The following is a 15541-nucleotide window of genomic DNA, read 5'->3' as shown; positions in this document are numbered from 1 at the left end:
ATTCAATAATATATTCAGGTTTTTTGAAAGAAATAAATTTCTTTAAAAGTAACTTGTACCTTTCAGAAACCACAATTTTCAGTATTTAAAAAAGAAAATTTTATAGGAGGAAAAAATCCCAAGTAACTGCTTAGGATGTGAAATAAATACAGTGCTTTTTGTGCTTGTTTTATATATGTCTTTAAAAATAATTTAGTACACTACACTTAATTGAAAAAGATTGCATGTTGTAGCTTTTCTTTCATACTAAATTAACGATATATTTATATCTTAGTCTTGTTTGTTGACTGTAACCAACTTGATACACAATCACTGTGTTCTAACACAGCACCAAAAATATGCATGATACTGAGTGGGGTAAAAATACGCTTGCCATTGATACAGAACTGCATTTCTTTCTGTAATACCATTCCTTTTCTTCCTTTTCCTTTCCTTACATGGTAATTTGTGGACTTTATTTTCACTGCAGAATTAATAATATTTCAGTTTCTCCTTAACACTTTTTAATGGATTTGGCTATTTTGAAATATACATAGAAATTATATATTTAGATACTTAATATATATATCATAAATTTGTGATGTTTTCAGTTCTTATGTTTATTGCACTCTTGCAATACAACATCAGTGACAACAAATAATTAAACACAGTATTTTTATTGAAAATATAGAAAACCTGGAGGTAGTTTGTCTCTTCAGTTTTGTGTTTTCCTCACACATTTTTGTCTTGTTTGCTTATGCTATTTTTGTTTTCACTTTTAATAAATTCTTCACCTGGACGATATTAAATGTAATACATTTAATACATTTCTTAACTAACAAGCACTCTTTCTATCATATTACAATATCTTATTGATATCTCATTTTGGCTAACTGCAAAGATATCAAAAATCAAAACATTTTTTAAACTTCATGTTTCTTTTGGTTGTGTACTGTGAAACTGACTCTGACCACTATATATGCAGTAGGAGGAGTAAATGACCTTTTATTAAAAACATTTTCAATTTCATTAGATATCATGAATGTTATTACTAAATTCAAAAACAGTGATTCTTTGGAATAAAAAGACTTAGAGTTTTCCTTAATTAGTTTACACACAAATTGTTCTCTACTAAAACTTACATTTTCTTCTCTCCTTTCTAAAATTTCAAGGGAAAATTTTTATTCAGTTGATGCTACTTGACCATTTATAAAAATGTTATAAGTCCAGATTTATCCATGGTGGTTTTTCTCATTATTTTTTACCTCTGCTTAGAGTTTTTAATCTAGTTCCTCAGAGCCTTCAAAATTTAAGATTGAGGGGCTGGGGTTGTGAGGCACTGGGCTCAATTCTCAGCACCACATATAAATAAATAAATAAAATGTACATTAACAACTAAAAAATAAAAATACAAAAAGTTTTAAGATTGAAAATTTAAGGTAGTCTGCTTGGCTAATGATTGAATTAATCGTGAATTTTATTATGTGAAAAGGTAAAAATGAAAGCTTAACCTTGTTTTTGTAAAGTTTCTTTTCATAATTCTCCCATTATAATTGAAGCTAAAAATTACTTTAACTAACTTTAGTACCTTAATTGCCAGCATCACATGCTTCAAAAAAAGGGAATGCCCAAAACCTATTGCCTGGCATTGATATACTTTAAAACAGTTATGTGCAGTAGTCTCCCCACCTTGTCCATGAAGAATATATTCCAAGACTCCCTTGTGGATGCCTAAAACCATGGATTGTACCAAACTCTACATCTACTGTGGTTTTTCTATAGATTCATACCTATAAGTAAAGTTTAATTTATAAATTAGGCACAGTAGGAGATTAACAACAAATATGTAAAAATAATAGAATAATTATAACATTATATTGTAATCAAACTGCCAGCATAACTACTCTTGTGCTTTGAGGCCATTATTAAATAAAATAAGGGTTACTTGAACACAAGCACTATGACACCGAGACAGTGAATCTGCTAACCAAGATAGATACTGAACACACCCTGGGCAGGGCAGAGCAGGGTAGCATGAGATTTCATCATGCTACTCAAATCATTGTACAATTTAACACTTAGAACCATTTGTTTCTGAAATTATCCAATCACAAAAAGCAGAATTGCAAATAGGGGTAATCTAATGTAGCATCTTATGACATGAATAAACTCAAGAAAAATGAGAACAAAATTTGTATCCTTTTGGAGCCGGAGGTATAGCCTTATGATAGAACACTAGCATGTGTGAGACCATTAGTTCAATCCCTAGCACCACCAAAAAAAAAAAAAAGTGAAAAAATATTATGTCCTTTATATTATTCCCTCCACTCTCAAATAATAATAATAACAATAAGTTATATTGTCACTGGTAAGTTAGGACATTTTTCTTTTAAACATGAATGCCTATTGCAGAGAAATTACAAAAGAAGCCATTTCTCTTTAATAGCCTCATCATCCTTCTGTGGGCAGTGAAGAATATTAAATCAGTTGCTCAGTTCTCTCATAGCAATTATCTAATAGACTATTAAAATCTTTAATTTTCTTTGTGACCTTGACAGGCACTAACCTTTTTATTCTCTATGCAGAGTATGGTGCCAATGGACTGAATGTGGTTCTATTTTATTTATTTATATATACTTTTCAAAATAGATAAGTGCAGTGCAGCTTAAAAACAAGTAAATCAGTTGTAACAATGTTCAAGTTGGCCAAGAGTCTTGACCCTTCCTTGGCTAAGATAACAGTGAAAAATCTTCTTTTGGACTCTGTATGTATGCCTGATGGACCTTTTAGTTTTCTTTCCATTTTCTAATTCATGCCATAAGCATTTAATTATCTTTTTCCTCCTCCAAAGAGAAAATGAGATTGTGTGTTTTTAAGTATTTAGCATTAGCAACTTACTCAATTTTTTCATTTACTTCTTTTTTTCAATGGTAGCCTTTCTGTTAGTATAGCCACAAAGGAAGGGATAAGGGAAAAACTGTGGTCCAAAGTAAAATGAAGATTACAACCTCACATGCAAAAAAAAGTTGAGCAACAAATTAACATTAAAAATAAATTTTATAATAGGGCACCTAGCACCATACTTGGATATTTTTCTCGAAACTTATGGATTCATGTAAACAAATATTAGCTTGATTCATGCTATTATAGTAATCTGATTTATTCTTTACCTTTTTTTTTTTTGTCAAGTAGCATTCCTTATTGTAAGGTATAACTGAATTGTGCTCTTTAAAATTTTTTTAATATTTTAATTTGTAAAATATTAGAAGAGTTTATACAAAATTAGAAATTTATTTTTTATATGATTAAGTAAAATTCATACAAACTGCACACTGTGGTCACAGGAGTCAGATTCCACAGAGCTGCTAGGCTGGGCCTTTGTACACACAGACAGTAGACATCCCTTTGTTTTGCCCCTCCTTCTCTTCTTCAGCAGTCATTCAATGACAAGCGTAAAAAGAACCTCTTTTCCCGAAAATTTCCCTTCTACAAGAACAAGGACCAGAGTGAGCAGGAAACAAGTGATGCTGACCGTAAGTATGTGGATCCAGTGGTCAACTGAAAATAAATGTAGAGGGACCTACTGCCCTGCAGTTGGTTGTTACCATGGAGACAGTTTCAAGAGCTGCAACAGGTTACTAATTGTGTTGACCAGGGGAAATGTTAACAGGCATAAATTCATTTGTATACCAATCTTAACCTTTTCTGGCACCTTAGGAACAGTGTTTTTGAATTATGTGTTTATAAAAAAATAAATAGAATTATTTGAAATAAGAGTTCTTATTTTTTAAAAAAAAAAAACAGACATTCAAATAATGTTTTGGAAGAAAAACATAGATACCTGATTTCTAGGTATGGCCTCACCAATCTTTAAATATTAGGTCATCTGGAATCGTTCCATTTTATCCCCTTTCTTCATTATGTGCAGACAATGTAAATTTTATTTTAAGAATAGCAAGAAATGTCCTTGAATTTTGCACCTCGGCCTTAATCAGTCTCTAAACTAAAACTTCCATCCTTTTATAGATTACATTTCATTTCATTTCCAAACTTTCTGAAATCTATAAAAATGCTCTGTAACATATGTGCACCTGTAATGGTCTTGGAACTGTCTCTTACTGTAGCACCAATTTTATGTATTACTGACAACTATTTTCTTTGATTATCTTTTTATTGCTTGCTCTCTGGGGACTACTCTCTACAGGAGATCCCTGACGACATGGGATCAAAAGGCCTGAGTAAGTGATCAAAATACTCCCAAGTTATTTTTTAACCTCCATCTACAGACCTACCTTATTCAGATAAATTTGAGATTCGTGGTAGTGCCCTTCTGGCATAAGGAGGTGTGTGATTTAGATTGCTTTTAGGCTTTTCTTGTTTATAACACACTTGGGATTTTTATTTCTATAATACATACTTTTTGTTTTTCTTACACTCCATTTTTTACATGTCATTTGAAATTTACCTGCTCACAATTATATTTTCCTTTTTGTAATTTTTATGGCAGTCACTTTTGCTAGGGAGTTTTTAATATATAGACTTTTTTAGTTTTTTTTTTAATATAGTACTACCTGCTCTCATTATCAGAATATAGAAATATGCTCCCTTAGAGTTTTGTATCCTTTTTGTTGTTGTTAGAATCACTTTGATTATGCATTAGAAAAGCATTGTTATGTAAAATTATAAAACAGTAGATTTTAATTATTAGAGAAGAATTGCAGACAAGTTCAAATAGCAATTTTGGAGGGAAATTATATACCTCTTTTCTGAGGAGATTATAAGCAATGAGAAGAGTTACAAGAAATGTTATCCTTTGGTTTTCCTTTAAATTAAGATCTTATTTGTTTTGGGGTTTTGTTGTTTTAGTATTCTGAATTTTCTAGCTAGTACTTAATCTTTATATAGAATTTGGCACAGAAGTTGTTATACACAAGGAATTCAGTAAATGTTCAAATGAACTACTGAAGCAAAATTTACTTACATAAATTTTGCAGACAAAATTTTAAATTTGGTTGATCTCAAATTGCTTCTTTATGAAAATTTGCCATATACTACTCAGTAACTTTAGGTACAGTGAATCATAAATAATCTTTAGGCTAAATTTTATTCTAAATAGTTCTTTTCATTTGGATCATTAAGAATATAGCCAGTGTTGCACTGTAATCTATCATATAGAGCTCTATGTATGGACAATTCTGATCTGTTTTCTAAGAGATGTATCCTGTTTGCAAAGGCACGATAAAGTTCTATAGATTATAGGCAATAAACCCAACTTAACACACACCATACTCATTCTCTGTTCATTTGATTTTGGAAAAAGTTGAGCATATCTAGTAGTTTCAGGGATTTCATTTAACTTAAAAAAAATTCTGAGACTGATATAATAAGAGTTTTGAAAAATTATAAGAAATGCTTTGTGATGTGTGTATTCCTATGTAAAACACATGGCTTCTCCTGTGTATATTTTTAAAAATTAAAGAAATGCACATTTAAAAAAAGAATATAGCCAATTCTGTGAGCTTTCTAAGATCTACATTAATAAACATTCAGTTTCACAGACTTTTTCTCCTGATTTATGGTAACTTTATATTGTAATATTAATCTAAACTGTAGGCATTTATTTCAACCTTAGGATTTAGATATGCATTAGGTTGAAGACAGTTTACTTTATGTATAATTTTTTCTATTAGGCATACTTTGTTATTTTTACATGTGCCTTTTTAAAATTTCGTAAGGACCATAGATTATTTTTATAATAGTAGCGTCCATTTTTTAAATCTCTTATATTTAAGGGGGGGAAACAATCTTCAAAACTAGAAAATCATTTTCACAGATTATAGATGCTATAGAACTTATTTTGAGATTGATATATTTTTAGAAGTGATATGAATCAGCAAATGTACTTACCCATTTTTACCATCATTGAGATAACAGAGATCTGTGGAACACTTCTAGGAAAAGGAACTAAGTGAAGAACTTGGTTCCCATATTGATACTGTTATAATTATAACCTGACATTATATCTCTGGTTCTAACTAAGGGTTAGAATTTGGGAAGCAGAACAATATGAAAAATGGTAACTAATTATCAGACTTAGAAAAGGTTTGACTTTCTGGATAGTAACTTAAGGTCACTTGAATAATAGTTATTGCTTCATCTCATAGGAATTATGAGATGTTACATATGGCCTTAGTTATCTATATTTTATAGTTAAGAATACAGGAGAAAATTAAACAAAATCCTGTGAGATTTTAAAATAAGAAAATACATTCAACCTAATATAGGTAGTCATTAAACCTTGTTGGAACAGAACTCACCTAAGGAATCTGCAGAGTAAGTTATTCCAGAGACATAGAATAACCTATTTAAAATATGTAGAATAATACTGAATATCAAGGAAAATGTATATCCATATGTAAATGCACACAACCTATGAAAAATAAGATATTTAATTGAAGAGCTGAGAAACAAAAGTGATACCGTAGAATGCTTTTCATATATATGAATCCAAGAGACTGATAAATTATTGATTTGCGGTCTGACAATTGAAAAAACAGTGAGAGAAATTGCTTTTACTTACATGATTCTGACTAGCAGGACTAACACATACAGTAGAAGTCTACAAGAATATAGCTAAATCACTATCTTAATTTAAAACTAGAAACAGAAACCTGTATTACTTTTATGCTTTAAGGATGCAATTCTGAAGGAGCTCAAGGCAATAAAACTGGGTAAGATTCCTTTAACAGAGACAAAATAGAAAATTTAGCCCAATAGAAGATATATAAGGTGCATTTGTGACAATCTTTTCATTTTTACAATTTCCCATTTTGTCAAACACCTCAAAATCTCTTCTCAGGCACACAATTTTCCTGTTACATATCTCTTTCCTTTCTTCTCATTCTAAAGACCTATTTTAGCAGAATTCTGCACAGCTCTTAGATGCCAAAATCAGACTTATTTGTGTTTTAAATAAAATATAAGCGTAGTCGTATTGCTTGGGATTGATGATGTAGTATTCAGGGAGAGCAAACTGTCAGGAAGAAATACTTAAGTAGAAAGGTGGAAACTTGGTTAGAGGATTTGAAATGTTTGTGGTTATTTTAAATATCATAAATTAAAAAATGAAAATATGAATATATTTCATCATGTATATTAAAGGGATGATATTCTTATACTATAAATTTTGAATCAGTAAGAAACAGACCTAACTGTCCATTAGAAAACTAGACAGAAGATAATACAAACACGTTAGCTTTCCCATTAATTTAACAAATACTTGATTGATCAACTTAGAAAAAGATTATTTGGGCTCACGGTTTTGGAGGTTCTGGTCCATTATAGATTGGGCTTCTTATTTTGGGGCCTGTGGCAAAGCAGCACATCATGGTGGGGAGTGCATGGTGGAGCAAGCTGCTAAACTACATGATAACTGAGAAGCAAAAAAAGAAAGTAGGATCTGAAGCACTGTAGTCTCCTTCAAAGTCATACCCTCCCCCATTGATCTGAAACCTCCATGGAGCCCCACATCTGAAAGTTTCTACACCTCCCAGTAGTGTCACACTGGGACCAAGCCTTAAAATGTGGGTCTTTTGGAGAAGCTGAAGATCCAAACTATAGCAACAAGATTGCTCAAAAGATAAGCAAAGCTAGGAGTGGTGGTGCACACCTGTTATTCCAGCACTCAGGAAGCTGAGCAGGATGATCATGAGTTCAAAGACAGCCTCAGCAATTTAACGAGACCCTAAGCAACTTAGAGAAACCCTACCTCTAAATAAAAAATAATTTTAAAAGGTGTTGGGTCCTCCCCTGGGCATCTCCTGCTGTGGAAGCAAACTAGAGGGCACTGCTGAGCTGGTCCTGACCATGTGGCAGATCATGGGACTGAGTCACTGCAGAGGTGTGAACTGTCACAGCCAGTGGAACGGTGCAGCAGGGGTGACCCAGGACAATGAGCTGCAAAGATTGTTTTGCACATTGACTGTCACATCTGTGTCTGGACCGGACACGGCGCTGGGCTTCTGCGGGAGGTTCTTACCGTGTATATCCTGAGCATCAGTCAGAATCATTACCAGGTGGCTGCACCCCGTGAGCGGGCAGATGTGCACATCAAGTATACTTGACTCTACTCTCCTCTCAGTGTAACTTTTATATGAAATAAAGTGACAGTTTAAAAAAAAAAAAAAGGAGGGGGGTGGGGTTGGGCATGTGGCTCAGTGGTTAAGATCCCCTGGGCTCAATTCCTGGTACCAAAAAAAAAAAAGATCAGCAAATTAAATAAGCATATATAAAAATGCTTAATAAGTTTCCTAGTAATCAATAAACAGAATAAAGGAAACTCCAGGGATAAGTAGATGGTTCTATGAAATGGCTTCTCTTTAACATAGGTATAATCTTTCTGGAAAAGCATCTTTTGACCCACTAAATTCTCTTCAGGGAATTATCCTAAGGACATAATGAGCAATGGAGATAAATACTTATTATATTTGAATGTTTATCATTATTTAGAAATAACAGCAAAAAAATAAAATTGAAACTATCCTAAAATGACTTAGTGGGGAAATGGTTAATGAAATATAAATTATCCATACTTTGTAGTTTTATGTAACCATTGAAAATCATTCTGAAAATGACATGGGAAATGCTTAATATATAAATAAAAAAGTAATATGAAAGTGTACATATGCTCAGATATGCAAATAAAATGTTGGGGGTTATTTCAAATAGTTGTTTCAAACATTCTTGTACGTGGCTTTTGGTGACCCTACATATTGCCTTTCTTTCGGACATTCGTAGGAAAGGACAGAATTGCTGAGTCATATGCATGTGTCCAGCTGTAATAGGTATAGTTAGCCTTCTGTATCCATGGGCTCCACATCTGTGTATTCACCCAATCATGGGCTGAAAATATTGAGGGGGGTTCCATAAATTGGCAAAACACAAAACTTGAATTTGCTGTGTTTACTAAACATTACACTGAATCCATGCAAATGGGGTGATATGTGGGCATAACCTTCTGAAGCCTCCTACCATTTCACAGATCTTCAGTCTCTCTAGTGCTTGTTTGAGCATCATTTGCTTTCTATCTTCTTGTGTAATTGTAGATCTGTGATGGTTATGTGTGTACGCAAAGACATTTTTTTCTCATTATTCCCTAAATTATACTGTATAACAACTATTTATTAAATAGCATTTACAGTGTTTTAGGTATTAAGTAATCCAAACATTAATTTAAAGTTTATGGGAGAATGCTGAGGATGTAACTCAGTGGTACAGCATTTGCCTACATTGCAAGAGACCCCAGGATCTATCTCAGCACCCCTCAAAAAACAAAGTATATGGGAGGGTGTGCCTAGATTACGTGTAAACACTGCACTATTTTATAGAAGTGACTTTTGCATCCTCAGATTTTGGTCCTCTCCCAGGTCCTGGAACCAGTCCTTAATGGGTAGTTTTCCAAAGTATTTTTACCAATTTGCCTATCTCCAGTATATTTCATTTGCTACATATCCTTGTCTATGTTTTTAGCATGTTTATTTGTTTTATTTTGTTTCATTTTAGCCATTCTGGTACATGGTAGAAATATTCCTTGTCATTTTAATTTGCATTTCCCTAATAGTAAATTTTTAAAGTAAATTTGAACGACTTTTTTCTATATTTTTTTGGCCATTCGAATACCTTCTTTGGTAAAGTGCCTTCAGGAAGTTTTGATATTGTTGTTTTATTTCTGGTTCTTTATTGTTGTTGTTTGCTTGTTTGTTTTGTTGTTGTTAGTATTGGCAGTGCTGGGATTGAACCAAGGGATTCATGCTTCTAGGCAAAGCCCTCTTCCATTGAGCTAAATCCCGAACCCAAAATTTATTTTTAATTGTCAAGGACGAAAAATTATGTTACCTTTCTAACAAATTCTCACACCATGATTATGATGATGGTAACCCAAGGCCCAGACTTTTAATAGCAAGGTTTTATTATAAAGGAGCTAAATAAAAGAGTATTTGAAAGAGCCTGCAGATTTTGATTATTGAATAGCTTTTGGCAATCTTAAAGAGTTCCAGGTGAGTAGGTGAATCCAAAATAAAAAAGATAGAATAAGAGATAATAGTATTTTTAAATTTCTATTATATAACATGTCATATGCATTCAATGGTAGAATAGTAAAAATAAACCCCACAAGTATTTATTTACCTGTCTTCCATAATTATTATCTCAATTAATTTTTCTTCAATACTCTTACTTCCCCCTCTCCACTCCATTGCAATAACTAATTTTTCTTTCTTTTACAAATTAGAAACTATATAGTCTATAATCTAAGATTTTTCTTTTTTTAATGTGACATTCCTACTTTTGGGAATGAGTTTTAAGAAAATAGGACAGAGCTAGGTGTAGTTACGCACACCTGTAATCCCATGGCTTGGGAGACTGAGACAGGAGGATTGCGAGTTCAAAACCAACCTCTGCAATTTAGTGAGTCCTTAAGCAACTTAGTGAGGCCCTGTCTCAAAATTAAAAAAAAAAAAAAACCACACTGGGATGTGGCTAAATGGTTAGTGCCCTTGGGTTCAATCCCCAGAAAGGGGTGAGGGGGAACAGGTAAAAAGTTATAAAATGAAAGCATTTATAATTGTTGATAATTATAAAAACAAAACAGTTTAAGACATACTAAAATGTCTAAATAATAATAAATCCAATGTAATCTAATATTTAAAAGGTTTAACCTTTAAAAGGTTTTTTTTGTAGACAGATACAATACCTTTATTTTATTAATTTATTTTTATATGTTACTGAGGCTTGAACCCAGTGCCTCACATATACTAGTCAAGCACTCGATCACTGAACCAACCCAATATTGTACACTTTTAAATAATTGTTTTGAAGTCTTTATAATAATATGAAAATAAATTTTTAAATGTAAGCTGAAAAATAAACACCATTTTACGTGTGCTTATCATATATTAGTCAATTCTACTTGCAGTAACCATGATAAAGTTACAACTTGTCTTTTGTAAATTAGAATAATAGACTTACTTTTCACTATGATAGCAATTCAAAAACATTTTTTTTCAAACCAAGAATTGTTGTTTGTTGTTGTTGTTGTTGTTGTTGTTTTAACTTGAAATCTTGAGGATCTGCCATTTCTCTGTATGTGCCCATAGTGCTATTTGATTTTAAGAAGCCTACCTAGTAGGTGTTATGGCCTAGCAAATATTTATCCTCGGACTTTTTCCTTGCCCTTAAATTTTTATTTTCTTTCCCTAACAGCAATTTAGGTTTACCTTTCATTAAAATTTTTTATACTTTTATAAATAAAAGTATACAAAAAAGCACATACATAAATAAAATTATTAGTCTTGAGTGGGTACAGTGCTGCACATCTGTAATCCCAGCAACTCAGGGAGGCTGGCTGAGGAATCTAAAAGTTCAAGGCCAGCTAGGGAAATTTAGTGAGACCCTCAGCATCTTGACAAAACCCTGACTTAAAAGAAAAAATGAAAAGGGATAGAGTTAATAATGTGTTATTAATGTGTGTTAATAATATCCCTGGGTTCAATCTCTAGTACCAAAAACAAAGTTAGTCTCTTCTTTATTGAAGGAAGATATTTATTGAAAGATTACATTTACATGTATAAGAAGAGTGCCTGTTTAATGAAGTTATGAAATGGGGTCACTTTGAAGAGGAAAGATCAGGCAATTTTTTTTTTTAAGAGAGAGAGAGAGAGAGAGAGAGAATTTTACTTATTTATTAGTTTTTTCGGTGGACACAACATCTTTGTTTGTATGTGGTGCTGAAGATCGAACCCGGGCTGCACGCATGTCAGGAGAGCGCACTACCGCTTGAGCCACATCTCCAGCCCCCAGGCAATTTTTTAATAGATATTTTTGTTTCGAATGAAATTTTTTTCAATGTTTTACAAAGCATCTACTGTTAATTTTATTAAGGTGGAGTTTCTAAGAAATACTGGCCTATTTTAAAATGTAATTCCCAAGCTGTAGAATTCTCTTCCCTTTAACTTTTTATGAGACATTTAATTTGATGTCTAAAATGCTTTTTATAATCTCAAAAATATAGATTTTCATTTCTCTTCAGCAACAAGAAAGAGGCTATACTGAAAAACAAAATCTATTTTTAAATTACAAAGACATTTCTTCATTAATATGGCCAGCTATTTATTCAAATATAATTTGTCTCCTTTCCTGGTCCTTAACTGTTTCATAAACTAAATTCAGTGATGCCAAATATACTTTCTTTGTCATATTCTACTTGCTATTAATTATATAGATTTTGTTTGTAAAGTGTTGTATAAAAAATAGTGTTATCCTTAATTACAGGTATTTGCCCTTGCTGATTCTTGTTTATTTGAAAAAAATTAAACTTCAGAAAATCAAAAATACTTTTTAAAACTTTATATCTCAACATTTTGTAATGTCATCATGTTTTATTTTAATAATTTGCTTTTATCAGTTTTTTATATTCATGACACTGTGTTTTCTTTATTTTTTTCATTGTCCTGCAATTTCAGAGCATGTAACTTCTAATGCCAGCGATAGTGAAAGTAGTTACCGTAAGTGTTTTAAATTACTTGTTCTTTTGTTATCTGAAATACTACGCATTCTTTGGGTAGCATTTTCCTTAACAGTGTCTTCTATAAACTGAAAATCAGATGTTTAATATTTTAAAATCAGGAAAAGCCAAGACAAATTATGTACTTGAAAAAATAAAATCATTCTACAGGTTCAGCATCTCTGATCCAAAAATGAAAGAAACTTTTCAGTACCAATGTGATAATCAAAAACTTTATGACTCTGGAGCATTTTGGATTTCAGGTTTTCAAATTAAGGATACTCAGCTTGTAACTTCTATGCAAATATTTCAAAATAAAAAAAAAACCTTAAAATCTGAAACAAGCATTTGGGATAAGGAATATTCAGTGTATACATTAAATTAATTTCTAAAGTTTTAATATAAAAAAGTAAATTTTCATCTGGTTAATTGGGACATTAACTTGTATTTTGATATTTTGTTTAGTAATTGTCTTTTTAACATGGGATTTAAAATAATGTTTTTTTAGTAATGCTAAATCATAACCAACTTTATTTCCTTTCTTACTCTGCCTCACCACCAGGAGTTATCTGGGTCTAGTCATTATTTATCACCACCTGTATGGTGAACGTAAGAAGTAAGAAAGGAAAATTTTTAAACCATTGCTTAAAAAGTAATACTGTTTTCTTTCTTGTGTTTTGTAGTATATTCTTGGTATTATTAAGTGAACTTTAGAAGTAGGTCAAGTTTTTAAACAGATTGGGGCATGGGAGGAGGGGAAAGTACATAAATTACCAGTTGTAGCACCTTAAAAATTAAAATTGCTTTTTTAACTTCTTTTTTTTTTTTTAACTGCTCTCTAACATGAAAGTAATCTTGATTACAGATGAGTATGGCTGCTCTAAAGGTCTATCCTGTTAATATATATCCCCAGTATTTTTTCATGTTGACAATATATACTTTTAACCCTCATTTATTTAATTGACTATTTTTTTCTATGTAAGAGTTACTTAATATTTTTTCTTTATATTGTGGGCATGTGATTTCTTATATTTCAGCATTGTATTAACTTATAACTGGAACCCACTATAGAATAATAAGTGGCTTTCTAGACTCAAAAGAGGTAATGAAAGTATATACTGTCTCTTTCACCATTTGCATGAATTATTAAGGTGTGGAATATTCAAATTGCATGTTTTTGCTAGTATGTAAACTATGTTTTATATCTAGTTTTTTATAATTCAGCTTATAAAATATCTGTTTAATATATTATAATAATGAAATTAAAACAAAAAATGCATTTTAAAGTAGTAAAGAATATTAACCCAGTATGTGAACTTAAAAGACCTATAACTGTAGATGCACAGTATAAGTCAATGACAAAATTAATGATAAAGTTTTTATCGAATCTTGATAAAAAGAAAATCTTCAAATACATTAACCAATTTTTGTTGCTTTTGTTAATAATGCTTGGATTCTGGTTTGTTTTCTATATGTGTGTTTTTGTTAGAAACTTTTTCTTTTCACTGAATTCAGATATTAATTGCAGGCTCTTTTATTTAATATATTTCCTAAGAGCTAAACCTTTAATTTAACTTTCAGAAGCTTTAATTTCTAATGTGGTTTTAAGATCAAGGGAAAATGTATTTTGTTGGAAGGAATGTATTTAGTGTTATCTAAAGTTATTCTTTAACTCACTTTAACTGATGTTTTTCAACTTTGAATTAAGGGTGGGCAATTTAGCTTAGAAGTAGAGCTAGCATGTATGAAGCCCCAGGTTCAATCTCCAACATCAAAAAATAAATAAGTAAAGAAATTGAAAAGTAGAATAATCAGTGAATTTTTTCATCAGTGAAATAATGACAGTTTTACTGTTGTATTCAAAATTTTTAATTGTATGATAGTTGTAATTATTTTTAAAATAAAATGCACTCTTAAATATTATAATGGGTAGACCCAGAAAAGGAGCACATTTTTAATAGTAGAATAACAAAGATAGTCCTTGAATAAATAGCACATTTATATTTTGTTTTATATTTATCAAACTTGTTTTTATGACCTAATAATTTGTCTATTTTCAACTAAATCTTACAGTTAAGATATGATATAAAGTACCTTTTTCTACATCTTTGCCATTTTTTCAAGAAAGTTTTAATAATTCATATGGTATCTATAAAGAATTAAATTAGCAAGTTATCATTCCAAATTTTCTTATCTGTGCTTTAATTTCTGATAGGTGGTCAAGAAGAATATGTGTTGTCTTATGAACCAGTGAATCAACAAGAAGGTTTGTAAAGCCCATTGATGTCTTATAGTCTTATTTTTTTTTAATTTCTTAATTTGGAAAACAGTTCTGTCTCATGCCTTAAAAAATTGTTATATTAGAATTTTCATACATTTTTAAATGTACATTTTAGTACATTTTTACTATATGGATATGTGTAGAAATTTATTACATGAATTTTAGGAAACATGGTTAACTCAGTAAATTAGAAATAGTATAAAGTTTATTATAAATATGATTTATATTACCATTTTACTTCCTAAGCAACCTTCCACCATTCATAATAGCATCACTGTCCTTTCAATAAGCATTTTTTTATTAATCTTAGAAGCAATCTTTGACTTCTCTATTGTTTATCTTCCTCATCCAGTCAAGTTCTAGTCCCTATTTATTCTACTTCTGTTATATCTTTCTTACTAACAATTTCCTTTTCATCCCTCCTACCACAATAGTAGTTCTGATTCTCTAATCACTCCTTACAACCTATTATATACATTCTGTTAGATAATCTTTCTAAATCACTACTGTGATTACATCACTTTGTACACTCAATTTCTGTTTTGCCCTTCTTTGCTCTGCTTCCTTACAATTTCTGCTTCAAAAACCATCAGTAGCCAGGCACAGTTGCACGTGTCTATAGTCCCATCTACTCGGGAGCCTGAGATAGGAGGATCATAAGTTCAAAGCCAGCCTTGGCAAATTATCGGGACCCTGTCTCAAAATTAAAAATTTAAAGGAGG

At 31.3% G+C, this 15541-nt stretch overlaps 1 protein-coding gene across 24 annotated transcripts in view; it reads left to right on the top strand.

Annotated features, from left to right (window-relative positions):
• Positions 1-15541, top strand: part of Dlg1 (discs large MAGUK scaffold protein 1) — a 256035-nt gene that overhangs the window by 218927 nt on the left and 21567 nt on the right. For 7 of the 24 annotated variants that reach the window (XM_078044002.1, XM_021720639.3, XM_021720631.3 and 4 more), the window contains 4 exons: positions 3413-3512; positions 12498-12539; positions 13389-13424; positions 14754-14804. In XM_078044002.1, coding sequence (XP_077900128.1) covers positions 3413-3512; positions 12498-12539; positions 13389-13424; positions 14754-14804 — 229 coding nt within the window. Of the gene's footprint in view, positions 1-3412; positions 3513-4183; positions 4218-12497; positions 12540-13388; positions 13425-14753; positions 14805-15541 lie in introns of all 24 variants that reach the window. The other 17 variants (XM_040270432.2, XM_021720637.3, XM_021720645.3 and 14 more) reach the window with 8 other exon arrangements.

This window comes from Ictidomys tridecemlineatus, chromosome 3 (genome assembly GCF_052094955.1).
Source record: "Ictidomys tridecemlineatus isolate mIctTri1 chromosome 3, mIctTri1.hap1, whole genome shotgun sequence".
Classification (NCBI taxonomy): Eukaryota; Metazoa; Chordata; class Mammalia; order Rodentia; family Sciuridae; genus Ictidomys; species Ictidomys tridecemlineatus.
This window is presented reverse-complemented; position numbering and strand designations above follow the sequence as displayed.